Genomic DNA, 22,394 nt, shown 5'->3' on the forward strand with positions numbered 1-22,394 from the left:
ACTCCTGCCCCATACAACCCCAGCTGTTCCCTGACGACCCCTCTGGGACCCCTGCCCCATCCATACACTCCCAGTCCTTGTCCCCTGACTGACCCCGGACCCCTGCCGCCCCATCCAACCCCTCCTCTCATTCCTGACGGCCCCCCCAGGACCCCTGCCCCATCCAAGCACCCTTCTCCCTGTCCCCTGACTGCCTCCGGAACCCCTTCCCTGACTGCCTGCCCCCGGAACCCCTGACCCCATTCAACCCCCTGTTCCCGCCCCCCTATCCACACCCCCACCACCCTGAACTCCCCTGCCCTCTATCCAACCCCCTTTGCCCCCTGCTCCCTGACCGTGCTGCCTGAAGCACCGGTGGCTGGCAGCGCTGGAGCTGGGCCACGCCGCTGCCGCCACCACTCAGCACAGAGCACTGTGTCAGGCTGGATTCTGCAGCTGCGCTGCCCAGGAGCTGCCCCACTGCCCAGAGCATTGTGCCAGCGGCAGAGCAAGTGAGCTGAGGCTGCAGGGCAGGGGAGGGGCCGGGGGCTAGTCTCCTGGGCCAGGAGCTCGGGGGCCAGGCAGGATGGTCCCACGGGCTGGATGTGGCCCGGGGGCCGTAGTTTGCCCACCTCTGTCCTAAACCCTACTTGTGTGCATTGGGGCTGGAGAGGAGAGTGAGGAAGGTCTAAATCAGACCTTCCTTCCTTCTCTAGGTGTATTACAGAATACATCCCATGTGCTCACAGAATTCTCCAACTGGAACGTCTGGTCTGTTATGGGGGAGAGCAGCAGAAGACTATAGCAAGTAAAAGCCCCTATGACTAATGCTGCTAAACCTTCTGCTAGCCAAATGACATATTGGGATTTTTCATGCTGGTGAGCTGAGACTCAGATACAGGCGGAGGTGAGCTGGGGGGCGGGTTGGGGAGCTCCCAGTGGGTGCAGAGCACCTACCAATTTTTCCCCGTGGGTGCTCCAGCCCCGGAGCACCCACAAAGTCGGCACCTGTGGTGATAGCTGCTTTTAGTGCAGGGTCCAAGTGGCCAGTGCAGGAATGCCTGTGGCAAAGTGGCTATCTAGCATTCCGACTGAAACTGAACTAGTGTGTAGTGGATGCCACATCCACTCTGTCACATGCATAATGTAGCTGATTTTTTCCCCCAGCTGTTAAATGCTTAATGCTAGGCAGGTCCTAGGGGAAGAGGAAACAGGGTGGAGCACTTCTTCTGACAAGGGAAAAGAAGCTGGAAGAGTTGTATCATTTATGGGAGGGATCAGCAAGTCTGTGCTGCTTAGGAAGGGAAGAGGAAGGTTAGGCACAGTATATATTTAAATATATTGGGTTAAACCCAAACCTAGCTACAACCTCCTAGCAGACGGTGGGAGCACTATATTCTCATTGTAGCTTCTTAAACTGGCTAGTAAGATGTCTTTTTTTTTTTTTGTGCACAAGTGGTCAGGCCAGGACCTGTTCCCTAAAGCACTCTTGTGGATTTAAATGCTCTAACGTGGTGTACTAAACCTGACTGCATGTTTCCCCTCTGCCCCTCCATCCCATTCTGTGCTTGACTGAACTCTAAGAATCCTTCTAGAGCAGTGGTTTTCAACCATTTTTCATTTGCAGACCCCCAGAAAATTTCAAACAGAAGTGTGAGGGCCCCTTTGGAAATCTTAGAAATAGTCTGTGGACCCACAGGTTGTAAACCACTGCTCTAGAGCCAGCTGTGTCAACGGGCCAGATGATCTTGGTGCAGGGGAGGAATGTCTTCTAGCATTGTAAAGGGTTGTTTCTTGTGACAAATCACTTAGAGCAGTCCCAGTGCAGGGATGTTTTCCTATTTCTAATGGGTGCATTCTCCCTCTCTCCCCTCTTTAGATCAAAGCATTGGAGCTGGATCCAAACCTGTATCGAATTGGACAGAGTAAAGTTTTTTTCAGAGCTGGAGTCCTCGCTCACCTTGAGGAGGAAAGAGACCTGAAGATCACAGATGTCATTATTGAGTTCCAAGCATGCTGCAGAGGATACCTAGCCAGAAAGTAAGAACCATACTCCATGATGTACATGTGTGTTAAATGCATACTCATCCTTGTTGGGTCAAGCTTCTATTCTATAAAGCCAACTAAAAATGATTCCCTTCAGAAAGGACTAACTCTTTTCTGAGGATTCAGTCACAAAATGCAACAGTTGATGTTTAAGGCATTTACAAAACTCAGGCACAGCTTACGAAAACTTGACACTTACGAAAACTTGACACCAGAGTGAAATTGTAATGCATTGACTAAATCCTGGTAAAGACTTCTGCAAGGAAGTGTTTGAGCTAGTATCCTACATTCTCCTTGGTTTTTATAGGCTGTAAAGCATACTCTTCTCTATAGGTACTTCAAGCAATGGGAAAGGCTTTTGCCAGAGCAATCACAACCACAGATGGCAGATGTGAGAATTTGAAAAGGGTTTCTGCCATCAACATGGAGACAGTGTAGTGCAATACAAAAGTTTTGTGTACATCTGCCTCTCAAAACTCTAGAGTTGGGACTGTGGAGAGAACAGTATAAACCACAGCACATTTCTGTAAACATACAAATGGTATGGTGAGCAAACAGACATCAAACCAGTAGTGAAGAGAGACGTAGGCAAGGGAACAAAGATCTCTTGATGGTGAGTAGTGAGTCATTGAGGCTGGGAGGATTGTTCCTCATGGGGCAGAAGTTGGAGAGAAGGCTCTTCCTCACTGGTGAAGAAAATGAAGGAAGGAAGACAGCCCATATATACTGAGCAGTATAGTCAAGGTCTGAAATAAAGAAAGCTCATGGAATGTTTAGAAAGGACAATCTGGAAATGACAGTTGGAGGTGGCTGAGGATTGACTTAATGATGTAGATGTCTGTGTGGAACCTGTGGCTTTGTTGGTTGTCTGACCACTCTTATTTTTCAGGGCCTTTGCCAAACGTCAACAGCAACTAACTGCAATGAAGGTGCTTCAGAGGAATTGTGCTGCCTACTTGAAGCTGCGTAACTGGCAGTGGTGGAGGCTGTTCACCAAGGTACATCTTCTCACCTGGCTATTTGGCAAAGGGTTAACAGCTGTAACTGGAGCTTTCCATGCTCAGCAAGACAAAAACTTCTCCATACAAGATCTCTGCTCCATGGTGTAGCTGGATAATACCAGCAGAGCTGTTCCAAGTGTAGTTATGCAGGATATCTGCATGCCTCAGGTGCACTGCTGCATAGGAATCTAGTAACGCTGTGGAAAAGGCAAAAGTAATCTTCCAAGTCCAGAAGAGCCTTGTCCTCTGTACCCTTCCAAGAGGAGGGCTGTTGCTGGAGTTGTTTAGGGTGGTGAGGGGTTCACCATCCCTCCCAGAGCAGTAGAAGAGAAGAGGGGGAGTGCCTGAGGTTCTGATCCTCTACCAATAGACTCAATCATTTTCTGGCCTGTAACTGAAGTGGGCATCAGCAGGAATGAGGCTCTTGAGCTGAGTTAGGAGCAAAGTAAATCTTAATTTTCCCCTACTGTGAAATGAGATTTCTGATTGACCTTTCTGTGAAGTATCCCTTGCCAACATGCAGATGGACTTGCACTCTTGCTCTTCTCTCCTGATGTCTTTCCTGGCTTAGCACCAGGTCCTCCATGCACCTAGACATTACCTACCTCTTTCCTGCTGTATCCTGGCCTGAAGTAAGGGGTGGGTAGGCATTGAGAGTTAGTGGTGGGGTAGATTATACGGAGTCTCGAATGATTCTGCCTCCCAGCAGCACCTCTCCTACCATGGCATTCTCTAGTGTCCCAACAAAACCCTGGCAATTGACCAGTACACAGCTACCCGATATAACACTAATTTGGATATAACGCAGTAAAGCAGCGCTCCGGAGGGGTGGGGCTGCACGCTCTGGCGGATCAAAGCAAGTTTGATATAACGCAGTTTCACCTATAACGTGCTAAGATTTTTTTGGCTCCCGAGGACAGCATTCTATCAGGGTAGAGGTGTACTTTAGATCTAAAACAAACCTTATCTAAGCTTGTGTTGGGACTGGCCTGTTTTCTAGTGTAAGTTTCCTTCCAGTGCCCATTTACTGAATACTAGGGTCTCCCCATGCTATTTTTCTTGTTATTGACTCTCTATACATTCCATTAATTTTCTCCTTGCAGGTGAAACCCCTGCTGCAGGTAAGCAGGCAGGAAGAGGAGATGATGGCCAAGGAAGAGGAGCTGGTGAAGGTCAAGGAGAGGCAGTTGGCTGCAGAAAACAGACTGACTGAGATGGAGACCCTCCAAACACAGGTGAATCTCCCTCACAAAACCCCAGCTAGTCAAACTATTAGATGGCTGTTCTTTCACATAGCTGGTCCATGATCTACAATGGCAGGATTACTGCTTAGGTGTTAATTAGTTCTCTCTGGCTTAAGTACCCCAGCTCTCTTCTCTTAGTTCTGCAACAGTGAACAGCTGTTGCTCCGTTACAGCCATCATTTGGATTAAAATCTCCATTGACTGAGTATTGTGGAGAGTCACAGAAACAGAACGTGGTCACTAACCGATTGTTTCTGGCTTGGAGTAGAGAAGGGGTTTTTTTGTTGAGGGATAACATCTGTGTGTGTTCCTCCTCCCTCATAAAGAAAAATCTCTCTCACTCAGGAAGGGCGGTCCCAAGACATCTCTTAAGGGTTGATGTAACATATGAGATTGTACTATACAAGTTTATGCAAGGGGATAAAACTTAAAACATGACATTCCTACTTTGGCTTGTGACTAGCAGCAGGAGACTCCTGGTCCTGCACTGAGAAGAGTCTATGCAAAAGGAAGAGCATATGTGCAGAATATAAGGAAAAGTACCTGGGGTTTAGCACAAAAGTAAAGTCAGTGATTTGGAACTTAAAGATCCTGGGTTTGTCTCCTGTGTAGCTAATAGCAGAGAAGCTGCAGCTGCAGGAGCAGCTGCAGGCAGAGACTGAGCTCTGTGCTGAGGCTGAGGAGATAAGGGCCCGTCTAACGGCGAAGAAACAAGAGTTGGAGGACATCTGTCATGACCTGGAGGCCAGGGTGGAGGAAGAGGAAGAACGGTGTCAACATCTGCAGGTTGAGAAGAAGAAAATGCAGCAGAACATTCAGGTAATATCCTGGGAATGGCACCAGTGTGTGTGAATGAGGTGGTTAGTGAGGTATCAGAATAGTGGTGCTGTCTCAGTGGGAAGGATAACAGAACAGGAGGCAAAAAATAGTGGTATGGAAGGTGTGGTCTGAACTCCACTAACTTGTTAGGGTTTGTTACCGCACTCGTGCCTTCAGGAAGTTGGCACAGACTGACTCTGGAGACAGCAATAGGACAGTTCTAGCTCTGGGGTCAGCTAAGCGTAATACACATATAGCTATCTGAGATAATTTCCCCAGTTCTTAGGTGATGGTTGAATCTGAGGTTGCTCTTAGGTGGCTGGGTGGATCCTTAGTTAAAATGGTAGTCTGGAGACTATGTATCCTCTCTAGCAGAAGCAGCAGTGCCACTTTGCATATAGGTTTATGTACTTGATTGTATTTCTAGATGGGAATGCAGTGTGCTACATCCAACTAGTGGCTACAGAATTCCTGTATATTGGTGATTGTTTGGAGGATGGGGAGATCCTCATTTTGAGTGTCAATTTGTAATGGTTGTATTAATACTATAGTGATGACATGTGAACAGTATGAATAACATGCCATGGGCCTTATTCAGGAACTAGAGGAACAGCTGGAGGAAGAGGAAAGTGCAAGGCAGAAGCTGCAGCTAGAGAAGGTGACCACAGAGGCCAAGCTGAAGAAGCTGGAGGAAGATCTGATAGTTTTAGAAGACCATAATCTCAAACTGGCCAAGGTAAGGTGCACACAACAGCATCGGGGTGCCCAGCTGGTCTGGTGGGTACAGGAGGTCAGCTGTAGCCACTCCTGGTATGTTTTGTCAAGGGAGGGGCTAAACTGGGTTTTCAGTGTCTTTGCTGACTTCCTGAGCTGAACATTCCTGAAATTAGTTACCAGTTTACAGGTCAATATACAGAGACTGATACTGTGCACAAGCAGTCTTGAGTGGGCCTGTTCTGTCTGATTATATTGCCTAGGGTGAGCAGCACATAGCCTAAAGAGCTCTCTTCACTTTCAAAGGGCTATCAAATACTAGTCCGCTATTTTAAAAATAGCTAGTATTTGGAATCTACACTGAATCCTGAAGTCTCCGCTATCGCCAACTTTTATCTCCCTTTGGTCAGTGTAAAATTCCTTCCAGGGAATGGTCTTGTAAACCTGGAGACCAGTCTCCACTCCCACTTTGTCAGTGAACCTCCCTTTGAAGCTAGTGAGCACCCATTCCTTATGTCCTGCAGAAGTGTGGTTGCTGGAGCCCAGAAGACTCCGGCCTCTGCCCCCACCCACTCTAGGACTCCAAGAAAAGAGTGCTTTATTTTCCCAGCCTCTTGGACTTGAACTGGGGTTATATGACTAGTTCCGGGTGTGGTTGGGGGGGGGGGAAGATGGGGACAGGGGGGTGTCAGACTTCCATTACTTCTAATCAGGTATGCATGGACAGTTGGACTTGATACTGTCATTCAAACATTGCCAACCTAGAATGAGTTGTGCAGCCCAGTGAAAGAGCCATGGGACATTCTTGGCCTAAATTAAACAGTATCTCAATTCTTAATCCAGGAAACGAAAGTGTAAGGGTTACACTGTCCCTGTATCCAACCCGTTGTGCTGTAGCCTCAGAAGCTCTTTGGTCATAGGATGATCCTATATATAGGATTTGGGAAACCCAGGAAGTGTGGGTCAGCCACCACTCTCTAGCCAAATCCAAGACTGGGTTTGGGGTTTGTTTCTGTGGCAGGAGTCGGCACACATGAACAGATTATAGCCTATTTCAGTCTATACAAATGAGTTCATCCAAATTCCAGCACCAGATTTGACACTGGCTTTTAAATTCTGCAGGAGAAGAAACTGTTGGAAGACAGAGTATCTGAGTTCACAACCAATCTAACTGAGGAAGAGGAGAAGTCTAAGAGTCTGGCTAAACTCAAGAACAAACATGAGGCCATGATCACAGATCTGGAAGGTAGAGAGAGGGCTTGGGAAGAACTTGCTTATTTAGTATTGGTGTTCCTGTCAGTCAGGATTTCCTAAATCTCAGTCAGACTGATTCTAGGTCTGTGGCCTCATTGGGATTCCAGTTACCAAAGGGTTAATACTGTGGGACTGTAGCGGGAATGCTATTGATCAGTCTGATGGAACCATTCAGTGGCTGGCTGGCTGAAGGTTATACGCCTTGTCAGCTGTGCTTTGGTCTAAATAAAACCATCTAAACCAGCAGACTAATGGCGAAGAAAGACTGGTTCCATTTCTTTTCGTGCTGTGGGAGTGTCTCCGCTCTTCTGCTTCCAGTGGTACCTGTACACGGGGGTTAGTGCTGCTGCTGATCCAGTCTCTCCTTGTTAGGGCCATTCAGGATGCAGATTTAAAGATTTTATTCACCTCTGATTGGTCTCTGTGGAAAAAACTGCTGGGAGAAACACAGCCTGGAGCAGCCCATTCCCTTTCTATGGAGGGAGGGGAGCTATTGCTGAGCATCACTTTGTAGCTACATGTGCAGTGAGATGTAGGTTGGGAGGAGCATGGCACTGTCTTCCCTGGCAAAGACGTTCTCATGATGGAGGAGAATAAGGGGAGCTGGCTGTAAAGTAAGAACCTGAAACATCTTCCGGATCTCACGTCTAATAGGAGTGTCCAATTGGGGGCAGACGCTACAGGTCATGGGAAGAACATATAGTATCCAGCAGGGTGGTGGTTCGATGCCATATTAGAAAAGATTCAGTCACTCGGTTTTGCTCCCTTGCTGATGCATCATGCGGTGTCCTAAGAATAAATATCTTCATTTATGCTACTGTGTCCCTCTTCCCTGTCTGTCTCCTGCAGAACGCCTGCGTCGCGAAGAGAAGCAGCGGCAGGAGTTGGAGAAGACTCGCAGGAAGCTTGAGGGAGACTCCACTGATCTGCATGACCAGATTGCTGAGCTGCAGGCTCAGATTGCAGAACTCAAAATGCAGCTGGCCAAGAAGGAAGAAGAACTACAAGCAGCCTTGGCTAGGTGAGGCCTTGCCACCTGATCAGAGTTTCTTGCCCTGTGTTGCTTATCGGAGTAGGAACTGAATGGAATAGGCAGCTCTTGTAAACTAGCTTATTTGACTGTAAAATCAATGCATTTAACACTATAGTTTTTTCACTGCTGATTCCTGCCACAGACGTGTGTGCAGCAGTAGAATATGAACATGCTGTGAAATGCCCGTGCTTCCCAGGACAGCAGTACATCAAAGGGGGTTGACATGGGCAGCAGCAGGGGCAGCTTAGTTTACTGAACCGATACAAAAATCAACCTTGAAAAGTCAGGGCTTAAGTTACATTCTACATTACAAATGAACATACAGTATGTGGCCCCTTCTCTTCTGTCTTCTCCCACCTTGTCAACATTTCTCTGCCCTCCAGTTTGAACTAGATAATCTCACCTCTCAATCAGTAGCAGACAGAATTAGGACCTTTAATTGTGGAGGGAATAAGACCAGAAACTGGGAACTTGGCCTCACAAACCAGTGCAGAGCACTAACCTCTCTCCTATTCACTATTTTGTGATCACTTTTCTGGAGACAGTGGTGTGGGTCACTCAAGCTTCACATGGCTAGAACTGTATTGCTGTGTCTTATGCAGGGTGGAGGAGGAGGCAGCCCAGAAGAACATGGCTTTGAAAAAGATCCGGGAGCTGGAATCTCAGATCACTGAACTGCAGGAAGACCTGGAGTCTGAGCGGGCAGCTAGGAACAAAGCAGAAAAACAGAAGCGGGATCTGGGTGAGGAGCTGGAGGCACTGAAAACAGAGCTAGAGGATACGCTAGATTCAACTGCTGCACAGCAGGAACTCAGGTAACTGCAATACTCAAAAACAGTGGTGCTTGGTGAAGTAAACCAGGTGCTAGCATCTTCACCATGGGAGAAGACTGAGTACTTCAGCAACTGCAGAGATTTAGAGAGGCTAGAGTGAAATGTCTGGTTAAGACTGCAGTCTCTCACAAGATGGTACCTTTCCTGGTTTGTGAAAGCTGATATTTTCCTAATACTAGAATGACAAGGCCCCAGAACTACTGTTCTTGCAGCCAATGGGCAAAATAGACTCAGTCTGGAGGACACTTCTCCAAGCTTTGATCTGAGCTTAGAATCACAAAATTTAAAGATGGGCAAGGCTGGACTCTGATAATAACTCAAGGATTGTTTTATCTTTCCATAGCTTGAGTCTCTTAACCAGTACTTGTTTATCTCTGTCAAAGATGCCAAGCTACAGGGGAATGCATGTTCCTTGGTCTTGTCCATTAAAAATGTCTGGGGTTTTTGCAGGTCAAAACGGGAACAGGAAGTGACTATTCTGAAGAAAACCCTGGATGATGAAGCAAAGACCCATGAGGCACAAATCCAGGAGATGAGGCAGAAACATTCACAGGCATTGGAGGAGCTGGCAGAGCAACTGGAACAAACCAAGCGGGTATGTAAGAGAACAGGAGTCATAGTGCTGCATCAGACAATCCCTCTGGAACAGTAGCTGCTGTACAACAGGGGCCAATATTTAAAGCTTCAGAGGACTATGGAAATACACCCGATCAGTTACAGAATAGTAACTAATTTGTCTCATGTTTTTCTCTCCTCCCCCCCACCCTCGCTGCTGCCCCTCGCCCCCAGTAGATCAGCATATACCCTGAAGCATTATAGTTACTCTTAATAGGTTGCACTCAGTGCTCTCCCCTCTTGCCCCCCAATATAACTGTACTGCATAGCTGTGACACACTAGTTCCTTTCAATGATGGTACTTGCTGACCTCTGGTCCCTGCTCTTACTGTGACTGCAGGGAGTTTAATTTGCTAATCTGAACTACAAGACTGTCCTCAGTTTTATCTTCTCCCCATGACTGTTACTACTTTGAGTAGGTAAATGTCTGCAGCTTTTCAGTGGCTGGGTGCTGAATTCTAACTATGGGATCTGCTTTCTTGAATAAGCAGACAGGGCCTAACTGTGAAACACTATTTGTTGGCTGTCAGAATAAACACCTCAGTGAGAGTAGTATCAGAGGGGTAGCCGTGTTAGTCTGAATCTGTAAAAAGCAACAGAGGGTCCTGTGGCACCTTTGAGACTAACAGAAGTATTGGGAGCATAAGCTTTCGTGGGTAAGAACCTCACTTCTTCAGTGAGAGTAAAAATCCACTACATCTAAAATCTGCTCTTTCTCCTTCAGGTGAAAACTAATCTTGAGAAGGCAAAGCAGGCTTTGGAGAGCGAGCGTGCTGAGCTGTCCAATGAGGTGAAGGTGCTTCTGCAAGGCAAAGGGGACTCTGAGTACAAGCGAAAGAAAGTAGAGGCCCAGCTCCAAGAGCTACAGGTGAAATTTACGGATGGTGAAAGAGTGCGGACAGAGCTGGCCGAGAAAGTCACCAAACTCCAGGTAAGGGTCCATGAGTTTTTTCCTTAGCTCCTGTGGGGGCATGTTATGGGAAAGGTGGAAAACGACTGCTTCAACTATTGCTGCTGACTCCATAAGGGAGGGGTAAACCTTTCCCTCCCTCCCTCCCACTCAGTGGACACTGCCTCATGGTGCCTTCGTGTAGGGATACCTAGTGAAACTAAGTGCGATGGGTGGGAGGCATACTGTGATCCAGGAAAGAGCAGAGACATGGTGCTGAGGAACTGGCATATCTAGTCTTGGGGCAGGTGGGTGTAAGAAAGAAAAGTATCAACAACTCCTCTCTGTAACATTGAGTAATTGTGTAAGATCTCCCGTGGGCTGCAGCAGAATGGATGGCCAGTGCAGGTCTTCACAGATGGGGAAATTTGAATTGAGGTTCCATTAATGTCTTATTCAAGGACTCCATCCTTGGCACTCTTAGACATGTAACGCATCCTGTTTGCAGTGAAGAAGGTGGCTTTTTCACAGGTCAAAAGCTGCACATCTATTCCTAGTTTGTTTGTGGTTCCATTTGATAACTGGCATGCTTTAACTTCTCTTGCAGGTCGAGCTGGACAACATTACAGGCCTTCTGAATCAGTCTGACAGCAAGTCAATCAAATTAGCGAAAGACTTCTCTACTCTGGAGTCACAGCTTCAGGATACCCAGGTGAGGTGTGGGAGTTGCAGCATCCTTATGTACTGTATTCATCATACTTGCCACATTAGTAGAGCACAGAGCAGATCTCAGCACTAAATACCCATGAACTTCTGTGCATCAGGTGTTTCTGGCTGACGTGATACGTTGAGTGGGTCCCTGCAGGAATGATCCCTCTGTCCTCTACCTGCTCCATCAGTAAATGGAACAAACTTAACTTCCCTTACCCCAGGATTAGAACCATTCCCATCACCTTCCCACTTGAGTGTTGTGTGTGCCAATGCAGTGTTCTCACTTTAAGATCAGTGGTGGTTTTGGTGCACACTGTTTTTCAATTACTTTCCATTTGTAACTTCCTGTGAAGTCAATAGTGACTGCACAAAGTAGCCTGATTTGGTAGTGAAGGGGAAAGCAGTACATCAGATACATTTGAGTGTTTCAGAAAACCTTATTCTGTTTAGATGGGTTTGGATATAATTGCCATTTAAGTATATGGGCCTGCAGCCAAAGGGGTGAGTTGTGGGGATACTCTACAGAATGATGAAGGTGGTCAGATTGGACCCAGTATTCTTCTGGCAGAGTAAACAGCATGTAGATGGAATATAACTATGCTAAACTGAAAGGCACTGAACAACAGGGAGGACGCATCATAATTCAGAAAGGATTAATTGGGAAGGAGCAAGTTAGAAAATAGTCTCTTAGTACTTGTTGCATCTGTCTTAGATTATAAATTCTTCACAACAGGGATTCTCTTATTATTTGTACAGCACCCTGCACAATAGTCCCAATCCTGCTTGGGACCTAGGTGTTACTATAATACAGATAATAAATAGCTTATCCAAAGTTACTGTTGAAAAGGTTGATAGTGGACCTCTGATTAGAACAGAATGCGTGGCAGCAAAAGGCCAGTCTAGTTTGGGGCTTTGTATGCAGAAGCAGCATATCTCTATCACCTCCCTGCTCTACGATATGCCTCTGATGCAACCATGCTTAGACTATTGCATTCGGGTCTGGGTATCTCTTTATCAGAAAGACTGACCGATTAAAGAGTGCTCAGAAGAGGAAACTATTAAGGGGCTGGATGGAATCTTTTATGTAGAACTTGGCTAAGTGGGGAATGTGATGAGCCTACAAATTTGGGGGTGTAAATTCCAAGGAAAGGAGAAGAATTATTTAGTGGTCCATGAGTATAACTCTGAAATGGAGGGGGAAAGCTTAGGTTGAATATTTTAGGGGCTGACTGTAAGACGTGTCAGTTTGTGGAATAAGCTCCATCTCTTATTGACACCTGTGTTCTTAGAACACTTAAAAGTAAACTAGACCCAATATTAATATACCACTGAACAATTTTGCATTGGCAGGGAAATTGAAGAGATCAGTATCTTTAGGTCATCTAGTCTAAATAGTGGCAGCATGATTTAATCAATGTGGGTGCTGCCCTAGGACAGTTTGTAGATCACAATCACCTATTTGAGCAAGAGTGTTAAAGGCACCAGCTGCTTAAGAGAATTATCATCATTAACCTGTTCTGATTTTCAGTATTCAAGTCCATCATGAAATGAGGATGGCAGAATACAGCTAACTGCCAGCATGAACTGTTGGAAGGAGTTGAAAAGCTTTGTGTGCTGTTTGCAGAGAACCCTGGAAAGGATTATGGGGTGGCTGGGCCGGGAGGCAGATGCTAGCACTTGTGCATCTCCGCTATACATAGTAAAGGAGAGTCCTTCAATGGTTAGAGTAGGACTGGAAATAGGAGTTGTGGGTGTTCTCCCTGGCTGTACGCTGACTTGCTGAATGACATTGAGCAGCCATTTAAACTCTGTTTTCTCTTTGAAAGTAGGATTCTTAAACTGAATCTCATGAGTTGACATCCACGTTGGGTGGTTGGGGATTGTAAAGTTCCTTGGCTTCCTTAAATGAAAGGCTCTAAATGTCCATGTCTTTGCTGTGTAGGAGCTGCTTCAGGAGGAGACACGCCAGAAGCTGAGCCTCAGCACCAAACTGAAGCAGGTGGAGGATGAGAAGAACAGCTTCAAAGAGCAGCTGGAGGAGGAAGAGGAGGCAAAGAGGAACCTGGGGAAACAGATCTCTGCCCTTCAGCAGCAGGTACAGAACCTGCATCTCCTAGAACAAACCTTCCTGATTCCTAGGAAATCTAGTTCAGATGGAGAATGCTGGTGCAATCTGGATTTGTTAGCAAAGGAAACTATCCTGAGGAAGCAGGGACCTTGCAGGGCTCAGGCAACTGAAACTCCTGATAGAAATCTAAAAACATTTAGCATTGTATCTGAGAGAATCTTCCCTAGAAACACCTAACTATTTGAGGAGAAGGGGGACTCTTCATCCCACACACCTCGTAAGTCTGACTAACATGATCAGTTCAATTCTAAGGGAATAATTTTTCATCTCCCCCCACCCACACTTAGGGTGACCAGATCACACAGGTGAAATACCAGGATGCGGGGGAGGGGGGGGGCAGAGCAATAAAAAAAAGGGGGGGGGAATGGCCGCCAGAGCTCCACGCTCTTCTCCCCACCCCCACCCCCGCACCAGCATGCCTCTGCTCCGTCTCCACCTTCCCCCTCCCTCCAGCGCTTGCGCTGCCATACAGCTGATCAGTGGATGCCTGGGAGGGAGGGGGAAGGAGGAGGAATATGGCGTTCTTGGGGAAGAGGCGGGGGTAGGGTGGGGATTTGGGGAGGGATCCAATGGGGGAAGGAGGTGGTGGAGTCGGGGCAGGGGGGGGTTCGAGCCCCCTCCGGGCTCCGCCCTGCCTGTGAGCGGAGGCAAAATATCGGGACAATTCGCATCCCAACCGAAGGTAGGTTGGGACGCGGGACAAATAAGCAAATATCGGGACAGTCCCGATAAAATCGGGACGTCTGGTCACCCCACCCACACTAGAGATCTCTGTGGTTTGGCTTAATCTCTGTTCTCTTCCCCCTCCCCAGGTAGCAGACACAAAGAAAAAAATGGATGATGGCCTGGGCTGCTTGGAGGCAGTGGAGGAAGCCAAGAAGAAGCTGCAGAAGGACTTGGAGGCCATGAGCCAGCGTTATGAGGAGAAGGCAGCTGCTTATGACAAGTTGGAAAAAACCAAGACCCGGCTGCAGCAAGAATTGGATGACCTCATTGTGGACCTTGATCACCAGCGGCAGATAGTCTCCAACCTGGAGAAGAAGCAGAAGAAGTTTGATCAGGTAGTGTCAGTCATGGGATATATAATGGGGAGGATCTTCCTTCCCAATACTGCCTACCACAATGTAAACATCTGTTTAGGGAATGCATATTCCTTTCTGAACCATAATGGGGGTGGGGAGAAGGAAGCTGGCACTGGTGGAAATTCAAGTTCCTTGCATGTGAATTCTAGTTTCACCTCTTGTCCAGGGGGACTGAAATGTTGAGCCTCATCTAACTTGTATAAGTGTTTGCCCACGGCCTGGGTCTGCTCCCAATTTGCAGCCGTCTCTTTGGACTTGCATATAAGTAGTGACTGTGACTACTATAGAAGACTATAGTCAGTAGAGTTCTAGTCCCAGCACTACCAGTCAAGTTGGGAGCCATATGTTTGGTTCTCAAAAGCCATGTTCTCTGCATTACCCTTGCCGCCCAAATCCGAGACACTGTCTGGAATGGCACTTGGAGATAAGCCTAGCTCAGCAAACCTCATAGCAGTCATTCTGTCTTCCTTCAGCTGTTGGCAGAGGAGAAGAACATCTCCGCCAAGTATGCAGAGGAGAGGGACCGAGCTGAGGCAGAAGCCCGCGAGAAGGAGACCAAAGCCCTGTCCATGGCCAGAGCCCTGGAAGAAGCCATGGAGCAGAAAGCAGAGCTGGAGCGGCTCAATAAACAGTTCCGCACAGAGATGGAGGACCTGATGAGTTCCAAGGACGATGTTGGCAAGAGTGTAAGTATACTATTAAAACATCTCCCTGTCAGTGTGTCACTTGCATCCCAGCCTGTTAAGCAGATTCATTGAGAAATTTGCAATGTAGGAGCATCTGTAAAGGAATGCAGTTGGGAAAACTGAACACATGCAGTGGGCTTAGGAGTAGGACTAGATTGTTTTGTTTTTATTGGGGTTGAATGAAAGGCAGGAAGGAGAGATGGGATTTGAAGAGCGTGATAAAGGCACAAGCTGGGCATTGGCTAAATGAAACCCACTAACCATTGTGGAGAGACACGAGAGGAGGCCAGATGAGCCTGGAATTTGAAATATAGGGAGCCAGCCAGCGAATGGGAGACTGACTCAAATCTGAAGATGCTAAAGATTAGTGATAAGGCAGGGGGAGGCTTGAAGGGGAGTTGGAAGCACTTCCACATCTTCTGCAATGTGACATGAGTGTTTCATGCCGCAGTGAGATCAGGACTGGCCTAACGCATGCTTCCCCTTTAAATTTTCTCAGCGTGCCTGATCAGAGGGAACAGGAAAATGCAGTAGCTGAGGTCAAGGTTCAGATTAAAGGCTCTCAAGTACGCAAGCAACTTTCTTTAGCCTTAATAAGGAGGCATCATGGTGCTAGTACAAGGAAACTGAGGGTGATGCGACAGGAAGGGCAGCAGGGTCTTTGCATCCTTTCCTCAGTGAGCTGCTGCTCTATTGATTTGGATGCCTCTCTGTTCTTGGGGTGGGTGAAGTTGGTGGCTGTGTTATTTGGGTGATCTGATGTGTGTGTTCATGCTACAGGTTCATGAGCTGGAGAAATCTAAGCGAGCCCTGGAACAGCAGGTGGAGGAGATGAAGACCCAGCTGGAAGAGCTAGAGGATGAGTTGCAGGCCACAGAGGATGCCAAGCTGCGACTGGAAGTGAACCAGCAAGCCATGAAGGCACAGTTTGAGCGTGACCTCCAGGGCCGGGATGAGCAGAATGAGGAGAAGAAGAAACAACTGATCAGACAGGTCAGCATCACTCCACAAATCATGGAAGTTGTCTACTCAAAGGGAACTGCTTCCCTTCATCTGCCCTAGGACAGCTGGACACTGCCTTTCCAGATCTAGCCAGTGCCACTCCAGGAATTCCTGTTATCATTGGGAGGCATTGCTAGCGCTACAAATCACTCGCTGGTGTGTGCCACTCATGTACCATTGTCACAGCACTTGCACTGTCCATCAATCCAAGAAACCAGAATAGTGCTTTATTGCTGAGGGAACACTGTCTTAACTCTCTCTCCCCCTTGTTTCCTTCCATCCCCACCAGGAGAGGGAGTGAACTCTGATTATCTCTTTGTGGGAGATGAATGGTTCGTGCTGGCTTGTTTGGTTTCCACTGATGCCTTGTTTGTCCTACCAGGTACGAGAGATGGAGGTGGAGCTGGAAGATGAGAGGAAGCAGCGCTCCATGGCTGTAGCTGCCAGAAAGAAGTTGGAGATGGACCTGAAGGATCTGGAAGTCCAGATAGACTCTGCCAACAAGAATCGCGATGAAGCCATCAAACAGCTCCGCAAACTGCAGGTGAGGGATTTCAGTCCTGTGCCTGCTGCCTATGTGGGGGGAGACCTGGTTTTCCCTGTCAGAATCGTGCATTTTCATCACCCGAGCGGTGTGGCACAGCATTAGAACCTTGATCTATGCAACAGTCCAGTTGGAAAGGTTCAGCAGCAATTCAGATGTCTCTGTAACCCCGGCTTGTGTCAATCCCTTAATTTATTCCCCTATTGGTGTTGCAAAACCAGAGCAAGCTTTCCTTACTTTGTACCACTGCTTGTGTAATGTAATGACCGGAATGAAGGATGTTCTCTGAACTCTTGTTTTGTTACCTCTGCAGGCCCAAATGAAGGATTACATGCGGGAGCTGGATGATGCACGCACCTCCAGAGAAGAGATTTTGGTCCAGGCCAAAGAGAATGAGAAGAAGATGAAGAGCATGGAGGCTGAGATGATGCAAATGCAGGAGGTAATGGAGCCTGCATTCAGGCAGGAAGGGCCTATTCACTTGCTTTAGCCAAGGAGTAGGCTGCTATGTGGCTCCATAAGCCATCTCTGAGACAGCAGACACCCACACCCACCCACCCCCGGTTGTTTCCTCCGCATAGTTGGCCCTTTCTTGCCAGTTGAATATGAGTGACTCAAACACAGGGAGTCTTTGCGGAAGTACAGAACACTAGTCCTCTTACTTCTTGGAATCCACCCACTACTAGTAGCTGTTTGTCCTCTGATCTGCATTAATTGCTAATTTCACATTGCATCACTGACAGTCTCATTTTCATTCCAGGAACTTGCAGCTGCTGAACGTGCCAAGCGCCAGGCCCAGCAAGAGAGGGATGAATTGGCTGATGAGATAGCCAACAGCAGTGGCAAAGGGTGAGTAATAGCTCCCTTTGTTGGGGAGGAGAAGCTGGTTTGGGGAGGTGCCCTACATAAGCATATACTCTAGCCTGTATTGTAATAGTCTGTTATAGCCTTACAAAACAGTAAGCATCTAACTGGTAGGCTTTCTCTAGAAGTGCACTGTATCACCTCCATCCAGCACTTAATTCTTATTGTCCTCGTTAGAGCCCTGGCCTTGGAGGAAAAGCGACGTCTAGAGGCCCGGATAGCTCAGCTGGAGGAGGAGTTAGAGGAGGAGCAGAGCAACACAGAGATGGTCAACGACCGGCTCAAGAAAGCAAACCTTCAGGTACCTGCTCAGGGTCTTCCCACCAGCTGGCTCTGTAAACTCCCAAACTGAGTTCTGGATGAACTTCCTCCTGTCTTCCAAACATCACAGATTCACAAAGTGCTTTACACAGCAGTGTCTGTGCACTATTGTAGATAAAATGGGATAGCCATTCAGCACTCACTGATGGCTCGTACTGACTCTGGAATGTTATAACCTCTTTGTAGCTGCTCAGCTTCCAGTGTGTGTGTGTGTGTGTGTGTGTGTGTGTGTGTGTGGAAATGCAGACTGGGGAGGGGAAGGGGTGGTACAGAAGCCAAATACTGGAGTTCTGTCTGGTTCTTGGCCCAGTAGCTAGTCAAAACTGAATTTTGGTACATCTTTCATTTCAATGGACTGATGATGTAAAGCAGAGCTTCTGACCTTCAGAGGCAGTCCCCGCTATGCCATGCAGTCAGCACTGACTATGTATCAGGCAGAATCCTGGGCTGAAGGTGGCTTCAGTCCATTCCCTTGAGAAGAAAATCTCTCCAGGCTGCTCCTGGGTAGCTGAAATGTGAGGCTGTCCTAAGCATGTGACTGGCACATAATTTCTGGCAGATCTTTCTTATGGGGGCAGCTGGATGCTACATTGTAGGGCAGACTGTCACTGCCATACCGCATGGCCTATGGCTGAGTTTGGCTAGCAAAAACAGCCCCAGAGAAGGGGACCTAGCAAACTTAACTCTCAATCCGTTCAGCGCTGGGCATTTCTTGAATGAAAACTTGAGCAAACCAAAACAGGCTTCTAGGAGAGTTTGTCCTTTTGTGACTATAGAGAGCATTATGGTACGTTATATAGTGTTAGTCAAGCTTGACTTGTACAACATAAGCTTTTCTGCTCACGCTGGAGGGCCTTCCTGACAAGTATCCATTGGCGAGTAGAAATAAATCAGTCTTCCAGCCCAGATCCCTCCTGGTATGCTGAGTCTTTTCTCTCCCCAGATCGATCAAATAAATACTGACTTGAATGCCGAGCGCAGCAATGCCCAGAAGAACGAAAATGCTCGCCAGCAGATGGAGCGTCAGAACAAGGAGCTTAAGGCCAAGCTGCAGGAGATGGAAAGTGCAGTGAAGTCCAAGTACAAGGCTTCCATCACTGCCTTGGAGGCAAAGATAGCACAGCTGGAAGAGCAGCTGGACTCAGAGACCAAGTATGTTCTAGCAGAACCTCCTGTCATGTTAAAAGCCACTGGCCCCTCTGATGTACTAGCACAGAGCAAAACCCTACTCTTGAGTGCTGTGTGCCAGCCACTTGGAATGAGTGCTCCATCTGGTTATCAGGAAAGAGTAGCTCCCCTGACCACCTCCATTCTCGCAGCAAAGGCCACTAATTCCTAGCCTACCAAGCTTTGCCATTCCAGGACCTGTAGCTCTAATTCAGTGACCCCTTAGCGTCCCCCTCAAACTCTGGCAAAGAGGTCAGACTGACTAGCTAGTGCCTCCTGGGCATCTCCAGGAAACCTGACTTCTGTCTCCTTTGCTTTGCCAACTCCCTGAGTGGAGTTCTTGTCTCCTTTCAGTCCCCTGAGGTGTAATGACTAGTGCAGTCTTGTTCCTAACCCACATGCATGAGTACTTTCTGTCGGGGATGGTGCCCATAGGGTCACCGGAGATAATCTGCTGCCTGAGCTGACACTGTATTTCTGCACAGGGAGCGCCAGGCTGCAGGCAAACAGGTGCGCCGTGCTGAGAAGAAGCTGAAGGATATCTTGCTGCAGGTGGATGATGAGAGACGCAATACTGAGCAGTACAAAGATCAGGTGTGTGCAAATGACACAGCGTAGCAGTCTGTAGTTTGGCTTGTGGCTGGTGGACTTCTCCCACATAAAGCCACATCTGCTTCATCAGTTATAGAATGGTGGCATTATTTTCTCTGTAGACTTTCCACTCACTGTTACACTGAGGATATGGCTGCCCATGGTCTTAGCTCTGTTCCATTTAATGGCTGGTACAGCTGAAAGGGTGATGCTTTAAGAACAGCCTCTCCCCTTCAGTAACTTCTATAGTTCATCTGCAGCATAAGTTGGAACAATGTTCTGGTACTGAGTCAGCTCAGCCTGGCATCTAAAAGTCCAAATTCTGTTCCTCCGCTTCAGATCCTGGAGGCAGGTTCCTGTGTGGTCTCCTCTGTGTGGTGGAAGGAGAGTGGTGGCATGTAGTGCAGGCTGTTGGCCTTCCAAGTGAGCCCAAGCTGAAACATTTGACCCTGTTGTATGACAGAGGCAGCTTGTACAGCGCTTCCTGCATTAACAAGCTGAAACGAAAGGAGAAGCAGAAGGAAAACCTTAAAACTAAAGTAAATCCAAGTCCAGGCAACTAACCTCAGGGAGCCGAGAGTAAGAGTAGGTGCCATTAGAGACTCAGCTTCCTTCTGGTGTAACTCCCTGCTGCAGTGCTGGAGCCCCCACGAAGGGCGAGGAGTGAGCTTTCTGAAAGGCTGACTTCTCCGTTCTGCTCTGCAGGTAGATAAGGCGAACGTGCGCCTGAAGCAGCTGAAGCGCCAGCTTGAGGAAGCAGAGGAAGAGGCCCAGCGAGCCAATGCGTCCCGCAGAAAGCTGCAGCGTGAGCTGGAGGATGCCACTGAAACGGCTGATGCAATGAATAGAGAGGTCAGCTCCCTCAAGAGCAAACTCAGGTAAGGGCAATCAATCATGCGTGAGAAATCGGCTCCCACCCCAGCAAGCTTCTGTCCTAGCCAAAAGCAGAGACTTCAGTGACCAGATGTGCATCTTCTCCAAGGAAGCAGTGTGGCCAGGTCCTTCTTTGCCCTCCCTCCCCCAGAACATAATGTCTGACAGACGGTAAATGAATTCTGTTGCCTTGATTTGCTATTCATCCCTCTCTAGGCGTGGGGACCTGCCATTTGTCGTGCCACGCCGGATCGCCAGAAAGGGCACAGGAGAATGCTCCGATGAGGAAGCAGACAGCAAGGCAGATGCTGGTGATGCCAAAGCTACTGAATAAGTCTTCTCATCTGACCCAGGTTACACCTGACGGAGTGACCTACCCACCCCTCCTCCAGTGGTCTTCCTGCAAACCACCACCTGGGGAACACAGAGCCCATCCAATGTGTGTTTTGTGTATCTGGAGCCATTGGGCACCTGTGTTCCACATTTCCTCCTCTTCCCAGCTTCCAAGTTCTCTTTGTATTTAATGCCAAAGAGTTGGGATTCTAAAATCTGACCAGCAGAGTTCAATGACTACACACACCTGTAGAACTGTCCGTGCCGTGGCTGCTGGTGAATCTTTACACTTGGAAGGAGAGGGGTTAGGGAAAAAAAATTATTTTTTTTGCTGTAAATCTACTTTTTCTTCAGATTCTAGTTTGATAGATGCAAAGAAAGCCGCTCCTCTATTCTCTCTTCTCCATCCTCCCCCCACCCCCTCCCCCCCATTTGCTTTTTGGCAATCATGTTCAGTGACCTCAGACTTCTGCCTCTTTAATCTACCCACCCAGATGGTTTGGAAGCAGTTTCAGGAATAACGGGGTGCTTTGGCCATGGCAATTCACCCTTTCTTCTTTCTAGAGCCCACACGTTCACAGGCAGCGGTGAAGGAGGGAAGCAGCTTTCAATCACCCACCTGGGGGACTTGCCAAAGACTTTTTCTTTCTTGTTCTTACTGTCTGGCCAGATCTCGGAAGTGCAATGATGTCCTGGTAGTGTCTGCTTCTGTCTGCTTGGCTTTTTAGCTAAGGTAGTATGGACCAGTAGCTGGTGACAGGGACAGAGAAACCAGAAGAATCTCTGTGTGCTTGTCTGAGAATTTCTTGAGGACCAAATATATTGAATGGTAATGGACCGAAACTAGTGGAATTTAATGTGTGTCGGTGGGAGGGGTGAGGAAGGGAGGAGAAATCCCTCTTTTTATTGACATGTCCAAGCCTCTTGTGTATCTGCTCTGTAACCAGGGGATGGGGTTAGTTATTCTGCACCATTGACTAAGAGTATATTAAAAACCCTTTAATCTGCACAGATATACGTAAAGGGCCTTTGTGTCTCTTGTAATAAGTAATTAAAAAAAAAATTAAATAAAGGTCTTTATCACTGCCTTTCTATTGGGACCTTGGTTATATAGAGATAGTCTTTACTTTTCTACATCGTACACTGGTTGCTGGATTTACCTGTATTCTTAACCATATTGTATATGCTGCATTTAGACTTCTTTATGAGCAAAGAAAAATAATTAAAAATATGACGCTCCAATACTGTATGCCTGAAAGCGCTTTAAATTCAGGCACTTGTGTCCCAATCGCTGTCACAAAGGATTTAAAACCTTTTTTTATATAAAAGTGCCTTAGCATGTGCCTCAGCTGACACCACTACAGTCAGTAATGGTTTACTGGTGCTCCACTGATGTTACCAATAAAGATTATCCGTGTGCTGCAATCCGTGTGCTTGTGTTGCTGTTCCACCTTTCCTGAACGCAGTGGAGGAAGTCTGTGGAGCTGCCAAAGGAAGCAGTCATACGGAATCAAATTGTCGGTCCATCCTGTCAGTATTGCCTCAGGAGCACATAGGCACCAGGTGACACTTCTTAGCCCAACTTCCTATCGAATATGAACTAGCATTACAGTACCTGGTCTGGGAGTCTTTCTGGGAGTCTTTCTCCAGCAGTGGCCAGAGAAA

General features: G+C 47.6%; 1 protein-coding gene across 2 annotated transcripts in view; it reads left to right on the plus strand.

Annotated features, from left to right (window-relative positions):
• Positions 1 to 22,154, plus strand: part of MYH9 (myosin heavy chain 9) — a 90,116-nt gene extending 67,962 nt beyond the window's left edge. For both annotated transcript variants that reach the window (XM_034777637.1, XM_034777626.1), the window contains exons 19-41: positions 1,859 to 2,019; positions 2,915 to 3,023; positions 4,130 to 4,261; positions 4,883 to 5,089; positions 5,688 to 5,825; positions 6,926 to 7,049; positions 7,907 to 8,078; positions 8,693 to 8,905; positions 9,374 to 9,518; positions 10,263 to 10,469; positions 11,035 to 11,139; positions 13,081 to 13,233; positions 14,079 to 14,327; positions 14,822 to 15,034; positions 15,815 to 16,027; positions 16,419 to 16,580; positions 16,894 to 17,022; positions 17,341 to 17,429; positions 17,622 to 17,745; positions 18,709 to 18,917; positions 19,418 to 19,526; positions 20,229 to 20,401; positions 20,613 to 22,154. In XM_034777637.1, coding sequence (XP_034633528.1) covers positions 1,859 to 2,019; positions 2,915 to 3,023; positions 4,130 to 4,261; positions 4,883 to 5,089; positions 5,688 to 5,825; positions 6,926 to 7,049; positions 7,907 to 8,078; positions 8,693 to 8,905; positions 9,374 to 9,518; positions 10,263 to 10,469; positions 11,035 to 11,139; positions 13,081 to 13,233; positions 14,079 to 14,327; positions 14,822 to 15,034; positions 15,815 to 16,027; positions 16,419 to 16,580; positions 16,894 to 17,022; positions 17,341 to 17,429; positions 17,622 to 17,745; positions 18,709 to 18,917; positions 19,418 to 19,526; positions 20,229 to 20,401; positions 20,613 to 20,730 — 3,654 coding nt within the window. In that variant the 3' untranslated portion in view covers positions 20,731 to 22,154. The remainder of the gene's footprint in view (positions 1 to 1,858; positions 2,020 to 2,914; positions 3,024 to 4,129; positions 4,262 to 4,882; positions 5,090 to 5,687; positions 5,826 to 6,925; positions 7,050 to 7,906; positions 8,079 to 8,692; positions 8,906 to 9,373; positions 9,519 to 10,262; positions 10,470 to 11,034; positions 11,140 to 13,080; positions 13,234 to 14,078; positions 14,328 to 14,821; positions 15,035 to 15,814; positions 16,028 to 16,418; positions 16,581 to 16,893; positions 17,023 to 17,340; positions 17,430 to 17,621; positions 17,746 to 18,708; positions 18,918 to 19,417; positions 19,527 to 20,228; positions 20,402 to 20,612) is intronic.
• The last annotated feature ends 240 nt before the right edge of the window (positions 22,155 to 22,394 follow it).

The sequence above is a fragment of the Trachemys scripta genome, chromosome 1, assembly GCF_013100865.1.
Source record: "Trachemys scripta elegans isolate TJP31775 chromosome 1, CAS_Tse_1.0, whole genome shotgun sequence".
Taxonomy (NCBI): Eukaryota; Metazoa; Chordata; order Testudines; family Emydidae; genus Trachemys; species Trachemys scripta.